The sequence below is a fragment of the Rosa chinensis genome, chromosome 2, assembly GCF_002994745.2.
Source record: "Rosa chinensis cultivar Old Blush chromosome 2, RchiOBHm-V2, whole genome shotgun sequence".
In the NCBI taxonomy this organism is placed as follows: domain Eukaryota; kingdom Viridiplantae; phylum Streptophyta; class Magnoliopsida; order Rosales; family Rosaceae; genus Rosa; species Rosa chinensis.
In genome coordinates this window covers 71,806,222-71,831,831 of record NC_037089.1, presented here as the reverse complement: position 1 = coordinate 71,831,831, position 25,610 = coordinate 71,806,222, and the positions used below count along the sequence as shown (strand labels likewise).

At 36.7% G+C, this 25,610-nt stretch overlaps 4 protein-coding genes across 9 annotated transcripts; 2 read left to right on the top strand and 2 right to left on the bottom strand.

The window, feature by feature from the left end:
* The first annotated feature begins 1,100 nt into the window (after positions 1-1,100).
* On the top strand, positions 1,101-4,935 carry LOC112185995 (DEAD-box ATP-dependent RNA helicase 53, mitochondrial). 2 transcript variants are annotated; one of them, XM_024324342.2, is made up of 8 exons: positions 1,101-1,588; positions 1,727-1,854; positions 1,941-2,352; positions 2,699-2,797; positions 2,993-3,217; positions 3,480-3,641; positions 3,900-4,503; positions 4,624-4,935. In XM_024324342.2, exons 1-7 carry the CDS (start codon positions 1,208-1,210, stop codon positions 4,461-4,463), a joined length of 1,971 nt encoding a protein of 656 aa, XP_024180110.1. In that variant the 5' UTR covers positions 1,101-1,207; the 3' UTR covers positions 4,464-4,503; positions 4,624-4,935. The 2 variants fall into 2 exon arrangements, with proteins under 2 accessions (XP_024180110.1, XP_024180109.1); XM_024324341.2 differs by having other exon boundaries at positions 1,102-1,588; positions 3,900-4,475.
* Positions 4,936-5,268: 333 nt separating this feature from the next.
* Positions 5,269-14,759, bottom strand: LOC112185994 (vacuolar protein sorting-associated protein 53 A). Of its 2 annotated transcripts, XM_024324338.2 has the most exons (24): positions 14,558-14,759; positions 14,300-14,394; positions 14,124-14,180; positions 13,878-14,028; positions 13,617-13,687; positions 13,285-13,409; positions 12,950-13,110; positions 12,727-12,868; positions 11,991-12,054; positions 10,903-11,088; positions 10,780-10,815; positions 10,348-10,452; positions 10,196-10,255; positions 9,467-9,544; positions 8,949-9,056; positions 8,795-8,860; positions 8,235-8,312; positions 8,026-8,159; positions 7,849-7,942; positions 7,078-7,155; positions 6,612-6,674; positions 6,297-6,365; positions 6,116-6,211; positions 5,269-5,878 (listed from the first exon to the last, which is right to left on the bottom strand). In XM_024324338.2, exons 1-24 carry the CDS (start codon positions 14,604-14,606, stop codon positions 5,579-5,581), a joined length of 2,466 nt encoding a protein of 821 aa, XP_024180106.1. In that variant the 5' UTR covers positions 14,607-14,759; the 3' UTR covers positions 5,269-5,578. The 2 variants fall into 2 exon arrangements, with proteins under 2 accessions (XP_024180106.1, XP_024180108.1); XM_024324340.2 differs by lacking the exon at positions 14,558-14,759 and having other exon boundaries at positions 13,878-14,032; positions 14,300-14,384.
* A 1,240-nt stretch (positions 14,760-15,999) lies between these two features.
* On the top strand, positions 16,000-21,034 carry LOC112187353. 3 transcript variants are annotated; one of them, XM_040514706.1, is made up of 10 exons: positions 16,000-16,228; positions 16,760-17,227; positions 17,314-17,482; positions 17,819-18,164; positions 18,293-18,365; positions 18,927-19,017; positions 19,530-19,609; positions 19,698-20,120; positions 20,451-20,473; positions 20,509-21,034. In XM_040514706.1, exons 1-8 carry the CDS (start codon positions 16,169-16,171, stop codon positions 20,073-20,075), a joined length of 1,665 nt encoding a protein of 554 aa, XP_040370640.1. In that variant the 5' UTR covers positions 16,000-16,168; the 3' UTR covers positions 20,076-20,120; positions 20,451-20,473; positions 20,509-21,034. The 3 variants fall into 3 exon arrangements, with proteins under 3 accessions (XP_040370640.1, XP_024181877.1, XP_040370641.1); XM_040514707.1 differs by having other exon boundaries at positions 16,004-16,228; positions 17,867-18,164; XM_024326109.2 differs by having other exon boundaries at positions 19,698-20,111; positions 20,453-21,034.
* A 208-nt stretch (positions 21,035-21,242) lies between these two features.
* LOC112187354 (endoplasmic reticulum-Golgi intermediate compartment protein 3) lies at positions 21,243-25,356 on the bottom strand. 2 transcript variants are annotated; one of them, XM_024326113.2, is made up of 12 exons: positions 25,203-25,356; positions 24,921-25,050; positions 24,746-24,828; positions 24,572-24,650; positions 24,332-24,399; positions 23,866-23,947; positions 23,595-23,707; positions 23,424-23,507; positions 22,937-23,083; positions 22,145-22,253; positions 21,943-22,062; positions 21,243-21,697 (listed from the first exon to the last, which is right to left on the bottom strand). In XM_024326113.2, the coding sequence occupies exons 2-12, from the start codon at positions 25,006-25,008 to the stop codon at positions 21,624-21,626; spliced, it is 1,047 nt and encodes a 348-aa protein (XP_024181881.1). In that variant the 5' UTR covers positions 25,009-25,050; positions 25,203-25,356; the 3' UTR covers positions 21,243-21,623. The 2 variants fall into 2 exon arrangements, with proteins under 2 accessions (XP_024181881.1, XP_024181882.1); XM_024326114.2 differs by having other exon boundaries at positions 24,572-24,647.
* Between the last annotated feature and the right edge of the window lie 254 nt (positions 25,357-25,610).

Here is a 25,610-nt window from a genome sequence, read left to right as displayed (position 1 = left end):
TCATCACTTTTGTTTTTGGTTTTTGTTTTGGGAGTTATCATTCCATTCTTCAATAAATGAACAGTGTGATGTATGGGATAACACAAAAACAGATGAGTTTAGTTTCTGTGATGAAAGACATGGATGGAAACTTATGGCACGTTTACTTACTTGGAATGAAAAATAATCATGAATCGGAGACAAGTGGAGTGAGAGAATAAATGAATCGGTATTGATTCCGGATAATTGATTTCTAAACTCATCTCCCCCTTTCGTAATCAAATTACTGAGTATTCAGGAATTGATTCCTGATAAGGATGTGAGAGCTACATCCATTCCAATTCCTTCATGTGTTTGTGTGAATGCATGATATTTTTTTTTTTACCCGAAATCATTCTCATTCTTTTATGTGTTAGTAAACGTAGAAATGTTTTTATCTTGTAATCATTCATCCTCATTCTAAGTAAGTAAACAAACCCTAAGTTAATTTCAAAATTTCTAGAAAAAAGAAAAAAAAAAAAAGAAGTTAATTTCAAAAAAGAAGAAAAATAATTAAGTTGTTAATTGTAACCGTTGATCTTCACCATTGAAAGTCTTCAAATCTAATGGTTATAAGACACTGTAAAAAAACTCCGTAAAACATAGTGGCCATTGAACCTGTGTCGCTGAAATTTGAGGATTCTCTAAGAGTGTGTTTGGATGAGGGAAAAAATGATGGAATTTAATTGAAAGTGGGGATTTCATAATTCCTAGAAGCCAATTCCCTCGTTTGGCATTATCATATTGGAAATTTTAAATTTCTCTATGAAAAAAAAAATGAAGGAATTCGTTATTTAAATTCCTCACTTCAATTTCCACCAAAATAGGTGTCATTTACGAATTCATTTGCAGTATTCAATTTTTATTTCCAAAACAATACTTTTTTCTATTTTCTGTTTTTATTTTTTTTTTATTTTTCTTAATTTATTACACATTTCAAATCCTAAATAGATGTAACCAAACAATAGAAATTACAATTAATAGAATTTTAAATTAATGGAGTTAAAGATTCTATCATTTATAAATTCGTACGAATTTTATAATTTTTCATCCAAACCCACCACAAGTGAAAAATGAATACTTTTGCAGAAGGATCACATAAGTAATTCACTGAGAAACCATAAACCCATTTCAACCATTGAATTGAACAGACCCTAAAACCCTAAACCCCCAAATTACACCCCCCAAAATGATGAGCATCATGCTTCGACGGACACCCTCGATGGCGCGCAACCTCGCCGCCATCGAAACCCTCCTCATAAACCGCCTCTCCTTACCGCCAACGCCGTCATCCGGCCAAGTGATTCCGGCCTCAGGCGACATCGTCGGCGAGGCCAAGACCTCCCACGGGTTTCAAGCTAGGAACTTTCAATCGAAATCGGTGCCGTTGAATTATCGAGCATCGCCGACTTTGTTGAGCGCCGCCCAGTTCGCAGTTGAGGATGGCCAATACGACGAGTCGTCTAAAAAGAGCGGCGACGATGGCCTCGAGATTTCGAAGCTAGGGATTGATCACGAGATTGTATCTGCTTTGGCCAAGAAGGGGATCACTAAGCTTTTTCCCATTCAGGTAATTTTGATCATTTCCCCAATTTTATGTGCTCTGTTATGTTTATGAGAGAATGATTGGAAAGTAAGAAAATGTTTTAAATTTCAAAACTTTATTCGGAACATTGATGTGTTGTATTGGGGATTTTTTGATGTATAGAGAGCTGTGTTGGAACCAGCAATGCAAGGGCGTGATATGATTGGTCGTGCTAGAACTGGAACTGGGAAAACTCTTGCATTTGGGATTCCCATTTTGGATAAAATCATTCAATTCAATGCCAAACATGGGTTTGTTTCTTGAATCACACTCCTCTGTTAGATTAGTAGTATTGTGGATTTTCCTATTGGGTTTAACTTGATGATTTATTATACAGCCGTGGGAGGAATCCTTTGGCTTTGGTGTTGGCTCCGACGAGAGAACTTGCAAAGCAAGTTGACAAGGAATTCTATGAGGCAGCACCAAGTTTGGATACGATTTGTGTGTATGGTGGTACACCCATTGGAAGGCAGATGGGCCAGCTTGACCATGGTGTTGACGTGGCGGTTGGCACACCTGGTCGTGTTATTGATCTCCTTAAGAGGGGTGCTTTGAATCTATCGGAAGTTCAGTTTGTTGTTCTTGATGAAGCTGACCAGATGCTTCAAGTGGGATTTCAGGAGGATGTGGAGATAATCTTGGAGAGATTACCAAAGAAACGTCAGACCTTGATGTTCTCTGCAACCATGCCTACATGGATCAAAAATCTTACTAGGAATTACCTAAAAGATCCAGCTGTTATCGATCTTGTAAGTATGCATTTTTGTTATAGTCTGTTCTTACATAACCCATGATTACCATCCATTAATATGGTGAGAGCACTAGTAATGACGTTACTGAACTGATGGCAATAAGCTTTGTACTGTAACTTCATGGTTTTATCTATGGAAAATTGTATGATCAACTTGTCGTGTCCAAAAGATACAAAATTTTAGAGGTAGAAAATGTTTTGGTGAGATTTTAATTTAAAAAATTTAGTGGAACATGAGAAATCTGCTATATTATGTTGACTTTGGACTGAATTTGTAGGGTTTATAGGATATACATTCCCATTTATTTTAGTGCAAGAAAATTAACAACTTGCATGTGCTTTAGGTTGGGGATTCTGATCAGAAATTGCCAGATGGAATTTCCCTATACTCGATTGCTGCAGACTCATATGGAAAAGCGTCAATTATTGGACCACTGATAACAGTAAGTAATTATAACTTTCTTATTTTCTGCTTTGTTTCAAGCATGATTGCTTTGTTAATATTTTTCAATTTTCTTATTTCGTTTAAAATTTGATATCAATTTTTCTATTTGCATATGTTTGAGAAAGGTCATCAATTCTTGGTCGTACGCTTCCCACATATGGCATACCCTCACCCTTAGATATATATTTGTTAGGAACATGCAAGAGGAGGAAAGTGCATTGTTTTTACTCAGACGAAACGTGATGCTGATCGATTGGCATCTGCCATGGCAAGAAAGCATAATTGTGAGGCTTTGCATGGGGATATTTCACAGCAACAGAGAGAAAGGACACTTGCAGGTTTTCGAGATGGGCGTTTCAATATTTTAGTTGCCACTGATGTTGCCGCTCGTGGGCTTGACGTACCCAATGTTGATCTGGTGAGGATTCTTTAGCTGTTCTCCTTTCATTGAGTTAAATGTTAAATTTTGGAGGCATTGAATTCATATTTTATTAATCTAGTTGTATTCATGAACATTCTTTTCCTTCATTTTAGTTTTAATTATGTAATGATAGCTCTGAAATGCTCTCTAGTTAGGCCCATATCATGGTTTTAAGCTGTAGTCTCAGTGATATAGTGTGCAGTCAAATTAATGACTCAGAATTCTACTGACATAATTGTTTTGTCGTTTTTGTGCTTAGGTGATACATTACGAGCTCCCAAATAATTCAGAAATATTTGTTCATCGGTCAGGCAGAACAGGTCGTGCTGGGAAGAAAGGCAGTGCTATTCTTATTTACTCACAGGATCAAACCAGGAATGTAAGGATGATTGAGCGAGATGTTGGATGCCGCTTTAAAGAGGTACGTTGTGATTAAGACTAACAAAAATATGATTTGGACAAATTCATTAATAGGCTAGAAAGTGGCTTGACAGTAAATAAGATCAGGATGGTATTGAATTTGTTAAAGTCTCTAAATGCACTCAGATTATGTCTTTCTGCATTGTTTGAGTCAGCCTTCCATAGGTCTGAAATGATTCTTGCCGGTATTCTTAGCGGGATATGTGTTAAGAGTATGTATCATCCTAGACTGATTGTGTGATTTTTTTCTGATCAACAGCTTCCCCACATTGCTGTTGACAGCGGAAGTGCCGACATGTTCGACATAGGAAGTGGTGGTCGATTTAATCGTTTTGGTGGTCCAGGGGGAGGGAGACCTGGATTTGGCCGTTCTGGACCTGGCAGTAGATATAGTGGACCTAATTCAGGTCGTTTTGGTTCCTTTGGTGATTCTGGTCAATCTAGCACAAGTCGAGGTGGAAACTTTGGCAATTCAGGTTTCGGTCGCTCAAGTGGTTTTGGGAGTTCCGACCGTTCAAGTGGTTTTGGAAGTTTTGATCGTTCAGGTGGTTTCGGAAGTTCCGTTCGTTCAAGCGGTTTTGGAAGCTCTGGCCGTTCAAGCGGTTTTGGAGGTTCTGACCGTTCAGGTGGTTTTGGAGGAGGGTTTGGTAGTTCCGACCGATCAGGTGGTTTTGGAGGATTTGGCGGTTCTGATCGTTCTAGTGGATTCAGAGATCGTTCCGGTGGTTCTAGGAACTATGGTTTAGATCGCCAGAGTGGATTTGATGACAATAATTCTAGCAGTTTTGGAGATGATCAGGATGCAGGAAGACGAGCCTTTTGATTTTAATGCATGGTAAATCTATTTTTTCCTTTCCTCTTGGGTGAGTTGTTTTCATTTCTACTGTATGCTGCTCACTTTGGTTCCTATTAGTTGAGATATTCCGCCGTTTTCAGTGGATAGTGATGTTGGAGAGTCTCACCTGTCTGTTTTGCAATATCAGCTAAGCTACAACAGAGAGAAAACAATTACTGGAACAACGGAGAGGAAAATATTATCTGAACCATTTGTTTCCGTTTTTCAAAGGGAAAGATGAGAGGCATGTGGAAAAATGGTGCATGGCCGTCTGCACCTATTAAAAGTGCCTATAAGTAGAAGTCATTAGATATTTAGCTGTTGATGAAGCGAAATTGACCCTTATCATATAAAGGAGAAGAGGGCTCTGTCATGTAATTTTAGTATGATGTATTTGTTTATTTGAACGACTCATCTTTTATTTGAAGTTTCACAAGAGCTCAGAAGTGTAGTTGTTTAATCGGCAGTGTTTTAATTCTTACAGTTTTGTTTTGTTGGTAGTTAAAAATGTTTTGGTAAATTTGGGCGAATTGGTACATAATCCAAATAGAGATTTAGAAGCACGAGTTTACAAATCTTGTAAAGATGGGAGTTCTTTAGTTTCCCAGACTAGGGGAAATACTGGATTAGTAGTACAAGATTAATTCTCTGGTGTTTATGTTCAGAAACATGGAAAATGACTTTCTTGTACTTGCAAACAAACCATTGACCGGAAATTGACAACCTTCTCTTAGAGTTCCAAATTGGCCAATAAAACAAAAAAAAGCTCCACAAGACGTAATTATACATTCCATTGTAAAAACCCTACAAAGGGAAATCTTATAGATGCTGCAACAAATTGTTATTTCTAGTTGCAATTTGTTCAACGATTGGTATCTGGTATTAGGGAACAATTTATATTAGATGCCATGAGCAAAATATATTCCTATACTTTTTGCACTATTAGTAGACTAATACAATGTTTTGATCCTATGAAAACCCCACAAAAGCAAGTGATAAACGACACAAGATTAGCATAAGAAAAATGAAAACCAGAAAAAATGGAAAGAAAAAGAAAAAGAGAAACCAGTACATGATTTACAGTTCTAGGGAGTTCAGTGCTATCAAGCATTGAAGAGCTTCCTGAAAGGCCCATCTTTCCGGTCCTTTGCAGCTTCTGTTAAAGCTAGAAACCTCTTGAACCCTGTTGTGGCTGCACCACGTCCAAGTGCAGCTGCTCTGGTTAGAACATCTTCTCTGGGTGCAAGGAATCCACCTGAAGTGGGAATTTGTATCAGAGAGACTGTCGGGGCAGTTGGAACAGGTGTGGCAACTGGTGGTGGTGGGGTAGAAGGTTGAGTAATTCCTGGCCCATGCTTGTCGAAGTCTTCAAGTATACTCTGCTGATCTGCCTTTTTAAGACCCTGCATATGCCACAGTCAAATTAAACCCCAAGTAATTTGTTTGGAAAAGACCAGATATTGACGCTAATTGTTATGTGGTCTAAACCAGTAAAGGCACAGAATTGTTGTTGAATGGTACTTGCATAAACTACAAGTGCACAAAGCACCACTCTACCAAGGGATACAATCTGACATCTCATCACTGAGCCAAAAAAAGCATAATTGAATGGAGAAAGCTAAATAGAAGTTGATAATGACCTTGAGCTCCAGAATTCGCTGAAACTCCATAGGTGTTCCCTCTGGTAGCAATGCACGATATGTATCTGCGACAGAATCAATTGGGGACAGTATGACCTGTTGCAAAAAGATGACAGAAACCTGCCTTAGAACAAAAAAATCTAGAAGCTGCCAGAAATAGTGACAACAAACTGATACCAACCTTTAGAAGTGCTTCAGCTTTGCTCATCTCACGGCTTACAAATTTCGCATAGCTTGCAGCACGTGACGTCTATTAAAAGATAAACATTTATCTGGTTAATGAGTTTGATTTGTCTACTATGAAAGATAACAAGTCTATTATGACAAGAAAATTGTTGCAGACACTCATGGTACTTGTCTCTCAAGTCAAATTAGAGAGATGTTGAGTAAAATTAATCCTTATATTGCTAAACAATGACAAAAGGGATATGATAAACTGGATAGTATGATTCTGATCATACTTTTCACCAATTACAATATGTCAATAATGTCTCACCTGGTGACCAAGTGATGGGATATCCAAAAGAATAGTCTTTACAGCTTGAGTATCCAATAGCATCTGCAATAAACACATATACGTGAATCAATCACAGAGATTATTTCCCTGACAGAACAAGTTTTTGTACCAAATGATCAAACATAAATGATAACTATAAACCCTATTACTTCAAACGTTTGATAACACAAACAGCTTGCCAATATGTTACACTATGTTGTTCAACTGTATATTTATTTGCACTACAATCTACAGCACTTGTTCAAGTTTTACGAAAAAGGAATTGTTAATATAAGTTATTATTGATCTATTCTTGCTACATATCCCACGAATCTCATTTCAGAAACCTCCAGGTATAAGCATTGCACAACTAAAAGCAATGGTTAATAGACTAGCCCACATTTCCTGATATAAACAGATTTAGATCTAGATGAAGAAAAAGAGAACTAAAGAATGCATTCTGTACCTGTTGAGCTCCAGTCTCTGATATTTGCTTGCACTTGAAAATGTTAGCATAGAAACGTGGACCAAGAGATGATGCCAGCTGCAAAGATTGAGTGAATTATATGAGAACAAGCTTCGAGAACTGACTTTAGCTACAAACTGGACAAAATAACTCTTCACAGCTGAAGGATGTTTATTATCCATCTATTCACTGTCATTAGATTCACCAACTTGATCCTATGGTCATATCATGAATATGGAGCCTTAAAATTTTATTCACATTATTGTGTACAACCATTTTTCCTTGGGTACACTGGCCAGATCAATGAGCGTAGCTTTCCTCACTGTTTCCAGTTTCAACTACTATCTCCGTCATGAGTCAAGACCAAGACCTCATTAAGAAAGGAGGAGATGTGACACTTGCCTGTGGCCACAAGGACCAATGGTCTAAAACAAGGATACACCAAATGAAAACTCTTCTAGTCTATAAAAGACTTGATATATAACATTGAAAGAGCTAATTTTTAATCATTGCTTCAGAATTTATAGTGACATTTCATCAGAGATCATTCCATGTGAAAAGTGTGGTAACTTGGAAGATGCTGCCAGAGAGAATAGAGTGAAGGATAGTGCCACACAACTTTTAAAGTATTTAAAGTGAGTGCAAAAGGCATGTCATGTGTTTTCTATAACAAACACAAATTTTCTGCAGAAAACAAGAGTTGTGAACCTTTGAACACAAGACCAATATCTATGGTAGGAGTGGGGACAAAATATGTTAAGCCACTCGTACCTTGTCCAAGAAGAATTGGAAGTAGATCGGTGAAAGAAGGCTTCCAAGTATAGGTATACTACTAGCAAGGATCATATTTATGCCATTAACATACCTGCAAACAGGTGGACATGGTCATTTATAGAAAAGATGTTACACCTACATTACTGTATACATTATTGAATAATGTTAGCTCACTCTGATTGGTCACCAACACTTTCAAGTGTACCCCATGGAACTCGTGTCATTGCAGCCATTTCATTGTCAAACTTGGTTTCTAGGCCATGCACCAAGGTTACCAATGCTCTTGTTATAACTGCTGAAAATTCATCCTGTACAATTGCACGAATCTTGAGAAATGAACAGAAAATATATGCCGTAGGTATCTTTTGTGAAATGCCTAATACCTGCACTTCCGACATATCCACCCCATCTGCGAATTGAGGATCAATTATTTTGGACACACTCTCAGCGAGTTCACCAGACTGCCAAGAATTAAACAGAAATCAACAAGAATGTAGAATCTGTTTCAGTCTTGTACTAAGCATGTGTGCATATGATAATCTTGTGAACACCAAATTCAGTGCTGTCATAACATAATGACACCTTTCTATAGTTTCAGAAAGAAGACGCTCCATGTCAACTTAACTCAAATACAGAACTGAACAACTAAACAAAGACCGGCAATAAATTCTCAGACAATTGATGTAGAATATTAAAACACATTTCAAAGATAATAACATATCCTCTATTTTCCGCATCTAATTTTATATTATGGCTGATTGAGCTGCATTAAGACGTACTTCACTTTAAGGTTTTGTTAAGGAATGTCTGTCAGATGTAGTGTAAAATAAACCAGCTAGTTCTTAATGAGGTTCCATATCTTCATATGCAGAATCTCAGAAAGGAACGAAGCTAAAAATTTCAGAGTAACAGAGGAGTTTCATTTGTACAGAAAACTGCTTACCGTGTTGGTGCAATATTCCGCTGAATTGACAATGTAACAAATCACCCTCTGATCTCTGTCTGATGTCTGCTGAATCATTGAAAAGATAAGCACCTATTTAAGATGACTATAACTTTCTGAAATATCCTGAAAGTAAAAATTGTTCCATTAATACCTTTATCTGTCCATCCATACCAGTTGCTGCTGCAACAATTCCTGTACCGCCTTTAGGTAATCTTATAAAAAGCTTTGTTGCATATGCTTTGAGAATCCTTTGAAACACCTGAAATGCAAAAAGGCATGGGTACAATATCTTCATAATGTGTGTGTGTGTGTGTGTGTAATTTACTGGTGCTGAGCTTAATAGGAGATGGTAGTGACAATGAGACGAAAAATCTGTTTTCATCTGCAACAGATTGTAAGAAAGAAAAATGCACATTTCTATTTACACTTCGAAGGGAATTGAAGGTAAATGGTCTTTCAACAAAATATGACAGCCTATATTTGTTGTCATGTATCGACCCTCTTGAGAAATATTATAATGCATAGGGCTTCATCTCATTAGCAGGTAAGTTTGAAACATCTCTATTCCTTTTTAAGTAATGATGCTGAGCAATTGTGAGTTGTAGCATTATGTGCATGAAAGTGTGCACACTAAATTGGCATATGAAATGATGAATTTCAAGAATGTACCTTGAACAAGTTAAATAATGTCTGATTCTTTGTTAAAGCACTGCACCGTTTTAAGCTCCTCTTGATTATAAGAAACAACTGCAGGACCAAAGAAAGAAAACCAAGTCAGTGTCATTGAACATCTTTTAAATAATACATCATAATCTTAAGAACTTCAACTGCATCACAGCATCTTTTCAACCAATCGTGCAATGACAATTGTGAACACTAAGAAGAACAATTCTTTTTGATAAATCCAAAAAGTTGAGTAATGAACAACTATATATAAGGAATAAGAAGACAATTTCCCACTGCAAATGGAAAAAGAACTTAAAAATAAGATACTAAGTTCACACCTAAGAGGAGGCCAAAACATCTACCAGGATTTTAACGGTCTTGCTATTTTTTTTCTTTTTTTTAATTGAAGAAAAACAACAATTATCAAACAAAAAACATGATACTAAAAAGAGGACAAAAGGACCTAAACTGCAAACAAACCAGTGTAACCAAGCCAGACCCTAAACTACAGCTGCCTTCCAATATAAAGGAACAGTATTCTAATATTGCAAGAAGAGATCCAATCATGTCAGTCCGAGAAAAAAAATTAATAAAATTGTCTGTTTCAGAGAATAATTCACAAAGAAGCATGAGGAAAGTAGGGTTCCTGATTAATTAATCAAATTATAAGCTCGCGAACTGCATTCTGATATTTCTGAGTTGACAGAAAACAATGAATGTCTAAATGCTTACCTGCATGCTACTTGACAAAACATTATTCTGACTTCCCTCCTCAACATCCCATGTCTCCTCCTATCAAAAGAAATAAAAGGTAATTAAAAGAAAAACCTAACAGAGACTGAAATATTGAATATATGTTATAACGAGTATTGCACCTAAACTACCTGAACAAGTTTTTCCAAATTCTCCATTAGTGTCTTCTCTTCTAGTTCTGTGTAAACAGTCAAGTGAGGCTCGAAGCAAGATGAGATGATTCCACGGAAGTTGAACTGCCAAATCAAACACATGTCAGATCTACCAAAATAAAGTTTCTAGAACTTCCATGTATGAGATAACATATCCATCCAGTATCTTATTATTAAATTTGATTTATTCCCTTCGCTTAAAAAAGTAAATAAGAGTAGTTACCCGAGCTTTCTCAGAACAATAAGATCTAAAGAAAATAATGGTGAACTGACTTCACATGGATCAATTAGAACTTTTGTCAAAAATATGATTGAAGCTGACTTCTTTATGTAAGAGAGTCACCGATATTTTTTCAAAAGGTAATGCAGAAAATATGCAGGTGTAACATTTCTCATTACAGAGAAGCTTACCCCAGCTCCAGGCACAGATAACTCTTTATCCTTTTCCTGGAAAGAGAAAACCAGAAAGAAACATCAGTAACTTGATAATTTACCAAATTCCAACTTACAAAGTTGCAACTGCAGCATGCATACCTCTGTGGCATTTCCTTGATGGGCAGCAAGCTTCTTTTCATATTTCTTTCGAATATCTGAAGCACTTTGAGTGGTGTTTTCTCCTCTACCAATTTCTTCAATCTCATTTCCAACCTCCCTGCCTCGAGTACCACCTCCAAATTTTTCTGCCAATTCATCCTCAAATTCAAGAGTTCGCTGTAGTGCCTATAGAAAACAACCAAGGCTTTAGAAACACCAAAATGGAAAAACGGCAAAAAGCTGCGCGAGTGAATGTAATCATAAAAAATTTCGACCAGCTTTTTTTTTTTTTTAATAAAACCAATCACCTATAAAAGTGCGCTATTTGAAATAAAAAAAATCCTTGTCAAACATATATTCTCAAATAAGTCCAATTAGGCAAATCAAATACAGTATCACTTTGGAGACAATTTATCCGTTCACAGTTATACTTGGGCATGAATCAGTTTGCTATCAATCTCTATTCTTTTTAATCGCATAATAAACTCCAATGATTCCTCAGGCAGCACTCTTACAAGAAGAACAAAAGAAGGCAAAGCAATATGGTCCAAATGGCTCCTAAAAGCTGAAAAATATATTGCGCTACATCAAGGTCACTCATGGTTTTTGAATGTTCCTAAAGCTGTTGTTCACCACTAAGTTTGATACTGCTCCCATTGTTTCCACTAAAGGATCTATTAGGAGCGTAGGACGACCCATTTCCAGTTATATTCAGGAGTTCCACAAATGATATTATCTATTAGGAGTTTATAATATACAGATGGTTGCACTTATTTTTATTTTATTTTCTAGAGTAACAGAAGTTATATTAGAAAAAGAAAAAGGCACAGTACAACAGAGAACAAGAAGACAAATTAAGGCAAATCAAGTTTTCAGCCAATCCAAAAGATCTGATGACCTACTGAACTAAATGCCTCAGAATGCTGAAAGTAGGCTTATCTAAACTTAGCGGTTTGGTGGGGCTTCTACAAACATAAATTAAAAAATTTAATTGACCTCTTCTAGTTTTCAATACCAAGATGCACCAACTTTCATTCCCCTAGTACATTAAAAGCAATTAAAGATGATAAATTAGAAATAAAGCTTACCATCAGCAATGTCCCAACATCTGGCTTTTCTTTCTGATTATTAAGGATATCTTCTAGCTGCTTCCTGAAGAGAAGAAAAAAATACAAACAACACAACAGATTATAACGTTTTATTTACCTAGAAAAATCAGATGTTACTTAAATCCTACAACTCCAGAGGATCAAGTAAAATTAATTTTTTTTCATGTAAGCAAAACAGACGACCTCACAGGGAGACAAGGTTATGTAAAAACAAAAGAAAGAACAACTTACAAAGCCAATTGAGAAAAAGAAAGATCAATAAATACATATAATTGATCTGCTATGTCTAATGGCATAAGTATTATTCTCTCTCTACATGTAAAAGATATCACCACACAGACATACGATGAACGTGGGACTGTGTGAGTGCAGGGTGGTTAAGTTCAGTTGTGGGATTTTTTTTCCTGCTTTCTTCTGTGCTTTGACATTATTGTCCTCAACGATTAAACTGTTTTTAAAAGAGTATGTTAAGTTTGAGATTTATGGTTGACAAAAGTTGTTTTCCAGTGGTACAAATTAACACCAGCAAATAGCAATTAACAAATATCAGGGTTTCTCTTGGGCAACTATGTCAATACAAACGCCCAAACATCAAATACTCCCTCTTTATAGTATAAGATGCTTTATACATATATCTAAGAAACAGAAGAAACTTAAAGCCTTTATTAAAGAATACCGAATGCACTAATTTGATATCAAAGATGAGTAGAACTACCTTGTTTTTTTGCAGAACTGAATGCAGAGTCGATAAGAAACATGCCATGCAGAAGGAAAGATTTTCCAGATTTCTTCATTCGTTCTCATGCGGCGCTTGATCCATGCATATCTTCGTTCAGTCTTATCCAACTTAGCTAGTTCTACAAATATAGATAACAGGATGTCAAGGACAGTTAATGTGAAGTTTGTTATACAGAAAGCATAAGTGCTAAGAGACACACCAGCTCCTTCAAAGATTTGCTCATAAGAAGTAAGCTCCCTACTGCAAAAGTTATTTACTAATTCTTCCCTCACAGATGCCTCTAATGCATCAACAACTAAGCAAGCCTCAGATAGCTGCTGGAGTAAATTAGATTCTTCCGACTCCTTTCCAGTACCTAAGCTGAGAACAAAACACAAAAGAGGAAAAACTTAAGGGTATATTAACAAAAAATAAATAAAATAAAAATAAAAAACACTAATTCAGATACACAATTTCTTTTAGAAGATGAACACACACTATGATGTTTAACCCAAAAGAAACAACAAACACATGCACACAATTTCAACAACATACCTTGAGAAATCGGAAAACACGTGTGACTTTAATATTTGTTTGATATTCTTAAATTTCTCCCTGAGCTCTGTGATTTTTGGAACATCCCTATAGGCTTCAAAATGGCTACATAATTGGTTCACAGCCTGATACGCATCATGAACCAGAATTAATATGAAGCAATTCTCAATAGTATTATATAAAATTCTAAAATGGCCATATCTTTTCACATGAATTGTATATAATGCAAAAGATTCATCAGCAGTAAACAGATTCTTTTCTGAAAATAGGGCATGACTTAAGCACCTCTTATGCCTAGAGTACAATGACATCATAGAGAGCATATGGATTACCTCCAACTGTGCAGCCGCCTCTTTATATTGTCGTTTGGAAGCCATCACTTGAAGCTGTTCAACAGCAGAGACTGCCATGTACAGAAAAAGTATTGCCATGAGAATGAATTTAACTTTACAAAACTTTCTCAGAATCAATATATCTCTTCTAATCTAATTAACTTTGATATGAAAAGGTAATGTCAATACACTCCAAACCGTTGTACAAGTAAGTCATTGTACCAAACAAACTCATTTAAAAGACTGAACACAGCAACTAACCGAGCATGGTCAGACGATGAAGAGCAGTAATGGTGGTTGTTATATGCTTCTTCGCAAAATCCAGCTTCTTAATGTCACGACATATCTCCTGAACCATTGTCTCACTCTGCTCAGCCTTTGTTTTGATTTCCCGGATCTTATACATGAGTTCCTGCCTTAGAGGATCACAAAAGAAATAAATCAAAACAAACAAATGAGCCATACATAGCAACAAACAATTCTTATAGACAGAGTTCATTAACAGACCTCCACGGCTCGCGTGGCAGCAGCAAGATCTTCCTTGGCTTTGGTCCCTGAATTGCTCTGAAACACAAACCACACAATCAATCAAAAACTACAGAAATGCCGCACACATTTCATTTCCAAGAGCTATTTGGCAAAAATTCGCAGTAGTGAGCTGGAAAGATGAAGACGATGATCACCTGTTGGCGAACCGCAGCTAGAATTCCAGCATCAACGCGCCGAATTTCACTGTGAATCTTCTGCATTAGCGGCTCGACGCCGGATAACGATGCCTCTGTTCACACACAATTTAAGCATTCAAGCACTGAGTTCAAAACCTACACATTCTTGTTCTACATGCGTTTCTCTAAACCCTAAGCTCCGAATTCTTTGTAGAAAGACATGTAGAGAGAGAGAGAGAGAGAGAGATTGACAGGGAGAGGGAGAGGAAGAGAAACCTGTGGGGAACATCTGGTTGATGTATTCGAGAGCGCTGGACTTGTCCATGGCTGTGAATCGAGCTCGAAACGTTTCGAAGGAGATCTGAGAATTGCGGAGAGTGGGGGGTTGGTCTCTCTCGCAGTCTGAGAGCTCTCCTTGGTTCAATGGCGCTGGAATTGGGTCGATCTCAGATCCGGGGGCATTTTGTGACCGGGTTAAGGAAATAACGACTTTGACCCGATGTTATTGTGGAGCCAGGTTGGGAGAGTACGAGCCCAATTAATTAGGCCCAAATTGTGCGCGTTTAGTGCTCTATTAATACAACCCAACTGGTTTACCCATGAAGACAGTTAATTTCCATTCACTTTTCCCTCCACATATGGAAATTTACAGCACTGCAGCATAGTCTGCAAAAATAAAATGGGACCTGAAGCTTGAATAAAAGGAAGGCCAGTACCAACATAAGGTATCTGTGCTGTGGCAAAATATACCCATTTTTGTCATTTGTCAACATCTTTCTCTTTCGAAATTCTCTCGTCATAATCTCATTATCTAAAATAATTGTTCTAAGTGACAACTCTTAGAAATTTTGACCCAATTTTTTTAATGAATTTTTCAATTTTCCAACTTTAAAAATTATTTTTAAAAAGTTGAGATTTTTTAGGTCCATTAATTCCATAATTGCTTAAATTTCATGAGTTAGAGGTGGTTAGATTTTGGTGAGAAAATAAAAACATACGAATTTAGCAAAAAAAAAAAAAAACTATATGTCATTCCACAATCTTGAGTGCAAATGATGATTTTTGAACAATTTTCTTTTTGTTTTTTCCGAGAAAGTTTCAGGTTTGGTTCTCACAAATATGAGATAACATATTACTTATTCGATGTACCTAATCTCACTTACATAGATATCGTGAGCCACATTGTTTTATAGACATTGTTAGCCTCACTTGCGATAACACATGTGAATGACGTGGGCAATACACACGAATAGTTAGTGGTAATGTGGTATTATTTATCAAATTAACATTTATCTGTCACAAATACAAACATGCCACATTAACACGAATGTCCATTTTTTACCTAAACACGAAATTGATACGAAAACCGACATGGCCAATCCGATCACCGTCGCTAGTTTTGTTGCATTGTTAATTCATCCAAAGTAAAAAGGAAGGGAGTAATTTAGTCCAACTAATCGCACTCATACCTACCTAAAAACAAGCAATCAAACCACCTAACCGTGCCATTAGTGCTAATTAAAATAAAACCCGCCACCAGTAAAGTAACGAAGAAGCAAATGAAAAAGGCGAAAAAGGGAATCGAAAAGCAACTCACACAAAACCAAGTTGGCGGGTAATTTTATAAAAACAAAAAGAGTTTAAAATTCCCAATATCACCAAAAAGAAGAAAACTTTATTTAATAATAGATTGAGGTCCGACCAAGCTTCTCTTTCTTGTTTCCATCATTTTGCCACTATTCACTGTGTTGCGTGCTTTCTAATTTATACTCGAGTTTGTCACCCTCAGGCCTCAGCAGCTAAGCACAGTCTGTCTCAGACTTCCTTAGTTTTCAAAAAATTAGGGCTTTCCTGGGGTTTCAATTTTGTTAAGGTTTCTGGGGTTTGATGGAGAATTCAGCTCCTGAGGTTCAACATGGAGAGGAATCAGACTCTAACAAAACCCAGGTGATTTTTTTATTTTTTATTTTTGGCAATTTTCTGGTTCTAAAGTTTGGTAATTTGACATGTAAAGGTTTAATCTTTATGTTCATTTCCTACATTTTCTGGGTTTGTATTAATGTAAAAAAGAAAGTTTTTTTTAGTAGTAATTTTAGTTTAAACTTCAAAGGGTGAAATTTTCTGTTATTTTATCTGTATGATTGTATATGGAGTTGATTGCTGAATGGAATATAATAAAAGCTTCATTTTCTAGATATGGTACATGTACACCACCACTTTCAGGCATCACAGACCCTGAGATTGCTGAGAAGGCTTACATTATGTGTCTTTGACGTAATTTTATGTCAATTACTTTGAATTACACCCACTAAGTACACCCTTTGAGTTGTTGTGCATGTTAGACACTGGTTTCGTTACATTTTCGGAGTTGGTATAAGTATCTTTGCTTTGGTTGTTGTGGATTATTGCTTAGACTACAGAAAATTTTGGGGCTCGTTGTTGAATTGTGAGTCAATGGAGTTGTTTGGTGGCTTGCAGATTCGTAATCAAGAGGAAAGAAATGAAGAAATTTCCTTGGTTCAACAGTCTCGAAGGCCAAACCTGTCCTCTTTGCAGATACCAGAGAGGACTCTGGAAAGTAGTTTGTCTGCTTTTACGATGATTGATATTCCGTCTGTACAAAGTCCTAGTTCTATTAGAGCTGGGCTGCCGCCTAGACCACATTCAGCTAAGATCAAATCATCCGTAAAATATCTGTTTCCTTCAAAGAGCATTAGGGCGAAAAATATGACCCATGATGGCGAGAAGGCCATTCTCATTCTACCAGATACAGCTTCATCAGATGCTCTGGTGGAAAAGCCTTCTACCTCGAGGTCTTTCTCACTTAATAGGATGTTCTTCTCTCCATCATTAAAAGCAACACATTCTTTACCAGTTACACCGAGTGCAAATTCAGGTTCAGAGTCTGTGCAGGGAAGACAGTTGGAAGGTCATTCTGATTTATCTGTAAGTGCAATCCCACTGTCATTTTGATTAACAATTATTATATCAAATAGCTTCTAAATTGCATTTCAAAATCAACTTTGTTTCAGAAAATTGAAGTTGAGCAGCATATGATTCGCTCATTTTCGGTTCCAGTGAATGTTAAAACCAGAATTTTAAGGCGGATGGATTCTGGAGGCATGATGCGTGTAATTTCAACTCCACGTCCTGCAGTAGTTGATACTGCTTCCCAAAATAGTGCCCCAGCTATGGAAACTGGTAATTAATACAATTCTTTAGTTCACATATTTCAAACTATTGTATTTTATAGTTTTGTATATCCTTAGTAGCATATTTGGTTCATTAAACCAATTCTGTAATTAGCTATTCAGTGTCACTGGTGCATGCTAAAAAGGTCTTACAAATCATCTTCTACAAAAATTTTCACATCTCTTGAATTCTCTTCATTACCCTACCTTTCAGAAGCGACTTCCTTCGGTTCTAAGTCTTAACCAAGCTTTTAGATTACCCAGCTGAAACATAGGGTCATTATCTTTTATTAAATGCCTATGGATTTATTCCTTTGCTTTCCCATTTTGATTGTTCTTTTTATAGTTGCACTGTCCATATATGCAAGTTATGCTGATAACTTGCTAATTTCAGCTACCGAAGATCCTGGTGAGGATATTCCTGAAGAAGAAGCCGTTTGCCGAATTTGTTTGGTTGAGCTTGCAGAAGGTGGTGATACTCTTAAAATGGAGTGCAGCTGCAAAGGAGAGCTGGCACTGGCTCACAAAGAATGTGCAATAAAGTGGTTTACCATTAAAGGTAACAAGACCTGTGATGTCTGCAGACAGGATGTTCGAAACCTACATGTAACACTACTCAAAATACACAATCCTCAAACTATTATTAGACGACCACCAACAATACCTGAGCAGAGGGAAGTCGCTCGATACAGGCAAGTCCAAGTGTTCGATGTGTTTCCAACTTTCCATCAATATATCAGTCATAGACATTTCTAGAAATTCCATTTTAAATTATTATTTTAATTTAATTTTGGGTGTTACCTTGTTGCATCGTTGACAGGGTCTGGCAGGACATACCAGTTCTTGTTCTGGTCAGCATGCTTGCATATTTCTGCTTTCTGGAACAACTTCTGGTATGCTTTATGCTTAATTGCAAATACCTAGAAACTGTAACTATATAGCATCATTCTTTGGGTACTACAAAAATTCTGACTTGCTGGCAAAGATAAATATTCTACTAGATTCAAAAAGTTACCATCAGTTACTATACTTTATCTTATCATTGATATGATCCTGAAGATGTTAAACAGTGAATCAATAAGACTGTAGATCTTCGGGGGTATTTTCTTTAAAGACCATTTGTACTGGTATCTAGACATGCATGTAATCAGGAACCCTTTTAAAGTTGTAATACTGTAAGAATTGATTCTGTGTCTACTGTAACTTCATACGGGTGCCATCAAGCATCAAATGCCTCAGGGGTAAAGCTTCAGGAGCCTGATGAAGATTTAACCAACAGATCCCATGTGGTGCTGGCAGTAGAGCAAATAGTTCTAGAAAATTTAGATTACCTCAGGAGTTTACCTCATGCAGTCTATTTATACCATTCGTTATCGAAATTCACATGCACATTTGTTCTTGTTTTACATCAGAATGAATTTATCAGTGACATTTTCTTTTTCAATTTTGAACAGGTCTCTGACTTGGGCCCTCGTGCTCTTGCCATTTCCTTACCTTTCTCTTGCCTTTTAGGTCTCCTTTCATCCATGATTGCTTCAACAATGGGTGAGCTATTCTTTTTGTTATATATCAAGTTTTTTTTGTGTTACTACAAATTCGTTTCATAAATCCTCTTAAGCAGTGCTATAACTCAAGCCATATTTTGCCAATTTGACTTTGCAATCCTGATTCAATCAGGTTCTTTTGTTACTCTCACTTTTATATTGTCAATCTGTTAGGCAACGAACCATTCTAGGCAATTTAAGACTGAAGAAATATGAACATCAAATGTTATTAAATGCAAGAACACTGGATGAAACATGTGCTAGTTGGTTTGTGTACAATTGAAAAAATAAATGGGGAAAATAAGGAGAATTCAGATATGAGAGGAATATTATTTTTTACGGGAAGATCTTTCTTAACAGTATTAAATTATTAGACTTGTTCCTATACAAGCAACTCATGATATGGTTTATTCCCTCTCTTTCTGTCCCTCTCCATTGTTGCTTCAAACATTAGTGAAGCCTTCTGTTATTTTGACTTTTACTTGATAAATCTGATTAGATATATTGTGGCAGTAAGCAGGAGCTACATATGGGCCTATGCCTCCTTCCAGTTTGCCATCGTGATCCTCTTTGCTCACATATTTTATACTATCGTAAGCAGAACTTGTTCCTCTTTCCTCCTGCGTGTGTTCTTTCCTTTTCCTTTTCTTTGCTCTCAGATGATGTTGATTATACATGCAGCTTAATGTAAATCCAATTCTCTCGGTCATCCTTTCCTCATTTACTGGCTTTGGGATTGCGATCAGCACAAATTCTCTTCTAGTGGAGTATCTTAGATGGAAAGCAAGCAGGCAAGTGGGATCTTCCCATCAACATACTAGCACTATGAATGAACTGCAACTGCAGCACCAGCAGTGGCAGCATGAAGAGCAATATCATCGCCATTATCAGCAACAACGACGTCAACGATTGAGAGAAGGTTCCCAGAATCAGTTACAACAGCAAGAGCAAGAGCAAGAGCTCCAGCATCATCAACGCCATCAGCAGCAACAACAACAATTGAATGAAGATCCAAATGCGAATGATTCCTTGCGGATAGACATTGGACGGGAGACGTAATTCATAAAGATTGAGCAATTTTTGCGTTGTTAAAAGGTAATTTCAAGCTCAGTAGACGAGATACGTTTCAGCTCTGCCAACACATATTAACATTTTTCATTTCCGAAAGAAAGGTTAACTACAAGGTTTAAAGCCATTTTGATCTTCAGCAATTTTGACTTTCCATTACCTCTGGACGTTCTATTTTTATTTTGTCCACAAGGTCATAAGTTAATATAGATTGGACTAGAACTGGCACTACAGGTGATCAGTTCTAACTTCTTAGCAACTGTTTAATACATGATATCTGAACTTGGTAAAACAAATAATCAAATTTATAACTTGCAAGTATTTGAGTTTGCATGATTGTTTTGATTTTATTTTCTTTGCTTTTGCAGATTAACAGGTTGAAAGAGAAAGTACTCCATCAGGAAGTTCAGACACAAATGGGTAAGTAACTTGGCAAAAGAGGCAATGGCATGTTGTGGGAACATTATTGTCAGAAATCTAAGAGTCCGCTGACCGAATGATTGTTCTACCTATAAGCCTTGTGTTTGGCTAATCTGCCAAGTGAAAGCTAGTCGGACACGAGGAGGTACTGCTAGTAATTAAGAGACGGCGAAAATCCTACATTAGAGGCTGTCTAAACTTGAAAATTAGCATGATCAAGTTCAAAATTTTGACAATTAGCTTGAGTCCCGTCTTTTGGGGTCATGAAAATTAAATATGTAATTTCTTGTCATTCACAAGGGTTTCGTAGAAAGTGATCTTCCCATTCAGACTGCCAGCTTGGGAGGAAGCTCTCTATGAATTGTCAGATGAGACTGGTGAAGATCTGCGTCTCTATCATGACTAGCACGTATGATAGTTCATGATGAAATTTACAGGACAGAGAATTGTATGACTGCAAGAAAAGATGATGGAACATTCATCGGATGATTGTGTTATGGACTTTTTCTACAGTTTATCATTAAATAGCAGCCCCAAAGTTTTGCAAGAAATTGCTGTGTGATTTTGGTAATTTGAATAACCATCAATGAAAATCTGAAAGCTGTTCTCAATTTCCGTGCTATATTCCCCCCCTGTTTTGATTTACAATTTCACCCTAATTAGGCAAAATTCTTCTTTAGCAAATGATATTCATAGATTAATGTGGAATGCCAGATTTCAATAACGAGACGTGACATTAAAAAAAGGATATAGGAGAAGCTTAGAACTGCTCATTAACATATCTCACCAAAATTTGAATATTACCTAATAAAGACTAGCAAAATTAGTCTAAAGAATCCACGTGTACTGCTTAGGCTACAACAACCTAGTGCTTCCCCAGCAACTTGTAACCATAAAAATAATAGATGTAGAAAAGATGACATTGCAAATCGACGTTTTGGTCATCACCAGAGGGGGAGCAAACATGAAATTAAGTTACAGAAGCACTGCATTCAGCTCTACACTCCCACATTTTACATCCAAGATCATTTGTTAACTGGGGAATTTTATGACCTTGCAAGCATCATGAGTCCCCTGTGAGGTTGGCTTTAGTAGATGGTAATTGTAGACTCCTGAAGTTTATCGCAGTACAATTCTAGCATTTGGTTTAGTCAATGCTTCAACAAACCTGAACATCCATCGGTCTAGCATTCCTGATGCAAGGTAAGCAATAAAACAGAATTAAACAAAAACAGAAGATTCAGGTCCTCACACGGGATCTTTTGGCCTCAGTTCCTACTCTATCATTTGGCCACCTTTCCTTAGCCAAATAATTGAATCAATTATAAACAAAACATAGAAGAGGCAATTGCTTTGGTACTCTATCCCCCTCATAGTAGAATGGGCAGTTTGTTCCCTTCCAGATTATTATAACTTAAAAGAACACTAAAACACGTACCTGTCAAAGCGAAGGTACCACCCAATACTGCACAAAGCCGAGTGATGAAATGAAGAAATTTGCGTCGTTCTTCTTTGATAGTTACAGTAATTGGCGAAAGATCATACAAGAAGTAGACCGCTGAATATAAATCAACAGGTCAGATAATCAACACAGAGAACCCAATAAAAGGGGGAGATGAATAAATTTCTGATATACCAACCTGGCCATGACCTATCATACTCTTTCATTGGGGAATAATATTCTGTCACAGAGAATTGATTAGTTGGCAAAACTTCCTTTGAGAGATACCTATACTCAGTTGGAACAATCTGCATCACAACAGAAAAGTACATTTTCAGAGCACCATTCATTAAAGCCTCTTAATGCTTCACAAAAACCCATTCACCAATAAAGTGAGAAAATCCACAATGCTTTGACAAGTAGCAGAACCAACAAAATGTGTTGACAATCACTTTAGACTTTTATCCAAATTCTCTTGGAAATACAAATTCCAAGAAGTTGGCAAGCTCCCAAGATGTTGAGACGGTAGAAGTAGAAGTAAACAGCTCAAGGCACGGTAAGTTTTCTTGATTAATGTTAGGTATATTTATTTTTACAAATCCAAATGAGATATTTATCCCCGAAGTATATTTATAAGCTATAAATATTTTAGGTACAGATAACAAATACAAGTGCTTATCCCAAAGGTAGTTAAAATATTTGCACTTCAGGAATATAGTAATTCAGAATTCTTAATAAAAAATAAAAAATAAAAACAATGTATAGGAGTGTGCCTTGTTGCATCTGGTTGAACTTCTAGGATTTTTTTTTTTTTTTTTTGGCTTTACTGCTCAAATGTACAATTACTTGAACTTTCACAATTAAAAGAAAATGAAACACTTCATTTAAAGGCTTGCACAACATACTTGCATAAAGCGTGTATAGCAAAGTCCTGAGATCTAAATCTAGCAGAGACCATCATATTAATCCAGAGGCAGTCCATATATCAAACCTTTATATAATATTTGAATGTGCCACTGGTGCCATGCAAAATGCGCTCAGTTCCGTCAAGCGGGTTGTGAATCCCTGGATATTTTGGGCCAAATGACAAGTCATGAATAATGTGACTTACATTTACATTTTTAGATCCTTCAAAAATCTGCACAGAAGCAATAAGATAGAAGCCATCAATGTAAGCTCACAATGAAGCTCTCAAAGAAGTTTAAAGAAAGCCAGTTGACACAAGACTAACACACAAGGAACCCTTGATACAAGACAGGAGACAGTAGGGATCAATTTAATCCACCGCCCTTAAATGCTATATCATTTCCTCATCCAAAAGGTATAACTAAAATATTAACATTTCATCTTATATATATATATAATTTTTTTTTTTCACATAGGGATTTGAAGATCCACAGTTTAATTATTTCGCAATTCTGGATGGAAGATGAAGAGAAATGGAAAGATACGAGTACGAAGATCCAAGGAAAACCAACCATTTGTGCAACGAAAATGTTTAACCCATGAACTGATATATGAAAGTTTCCAGCAACCCTTTGGACATCTAAAACACCATAAACCTGCAAGTCAAATTATAATAAAAAGAAAAATAAATACATTATAACATAAAAATTGTTTACATATAATAGTGATATCAGTAATTATACCCTGCATCCTTCTCCATCATCTAATGCTTTCTTTACTTTCTTGATCAGTTCTTCTGCAGCTAGATCAAAAGCTCCATGTAAATGGTTTTCCTGGTGATGCTCTTTACCATCATCTGGTCAAGGTCATTTATCAGGGTCAAGGTCATTTATCAGATGCTGGACACTTAAACAAATAAAGCCAGAGCGAAAAAAATAAAATAAAATAAAATCATGGATCCTTCTCAAAATCATCAAAAATAAAATTAGATTTATAATGCAACAAGTGTGTTACCATGGTTGTTAGAATGTTCCTTCTCCACAAGGTCAGACAAATATTCAGTGCCGATGATGTGTCCATGACTGTTAAGGCGAAGCTGTAGCCACTCTAAACTGGTTAGCAGAATAACAATGAGAGAGAGGAAGGATAAAGACAGCAGATTTGTAAAATTAAATCTCACAGAACACACACACAGTGAAAACAGGTATCTAACAGGAAAGTGGTGCAGGATTACTGGAATCAAAAGTCTACACTTAACGCAACAGATACAATGGTACCTATCTCAAAATAGAGATGTTGCACTATAACATACACATGAAGTTTACACTTGGACGGCATATCTATCAGTGAAGTGCATTCTTAACAACTTTTAACTGACAAAACACTGCTACCAAAGTGAGCACATTTAGTTTGCAATGGTTCAACACCTAACACACTAACTTTATACAGAAAAATCACAAGAATTAATTGGCTTTCTTACTTTCCATATATTTGTGTCAAGATCCACTTCGTGCTTGCCCGACATATCAATTGCATCCACACTCAGGACTGTGATCAAAAGCGGAAAACGAGTCATTACCATCATTCATAAAATCAAGCAATAAACGGTTAAAAACCAAGCATTACCAATCATTCGTCACCAAAACTACCAAACACAAGAGACAGCATACAAACAAACCACCATTTAGTACAAAAGAAAGAGAGAAGGAAACTTGCTAACCTTCACAAGGTAGAGCCGGAAACGTCATGTTTATGTGAATTGGCAGAGTCTCGCCGCGCTTCAAGTCCACAGACATCTGCTAAAAAAACATAAGCTATTTCAATTAGACAAAATCTATTCACATACACAATACATGCAAAAACAAAGACAAGGCATTTGAAACTATGCTCTCACCTGATGAACAGTATACGATGAAAGATAATATCTCAGCTCGTGCAAAAACAACGTCGCCATTATGAGCAGACCAACAACAGAAACTACACAAACACGCAAAACCCCCAATAAATCCCCCAATCCAGATACTACAATCACAATCATCGGAAAGAACACAAACACAAGGCGAAATTACCAAAAGCCCCAGATTGAGTTTTCTGCAACAAATGCTCCTCGGCTCGAGGAAACGCATCCAAGCTCTTTAAGGCTTGTTTCATCCCCATTTTTTTTCGCACCTCAACGATACCCAGATTATTCACCTAAACCTGTAAATTCAAAAATTCCAGATTCTTTACCAAAGGCATCCAATTTTCTTGCGATCAAAATTGAAAATTTGAATTGGGATTCGTACCATTGAATTGGGATTACAATCAAAAACCTAATTGAATCGGGAATTCAAAATCAGAGGCGGAGGTACCTGAAGGTGTATATGAACGAATCGGCGAACAAGGAGAGAATTTTGCGCTGCGAAGACCGAACACGGAAGTCGGAATTGTAGCTGTTGGACTACTTTGCCGGCTTTATACTTCGGAGCTGGGATACTCTGTGCGCGCTTCCGTGGGGTCTTCTCGTGAGCCCGCGGCATTCGCCCTTTTTGGACCATCCTGATCAGTTGGGGCCCCACCTTTTAACAGAATTTACATATGACTTTTTTTTTATTTTAGTACCTAATTTTCAAGGTATTTACTTTTTGGGCTTGACATTTGAAAATCGTCGCAGTATCAACCCTTCGTCTTCATCAAACTTTCTTCAATTGTGAGAGTCATGTTTTCTATGGCAGGTTGCAACTCTCGGACCTTGGCAATGACAGAATTTCATTCGGGGC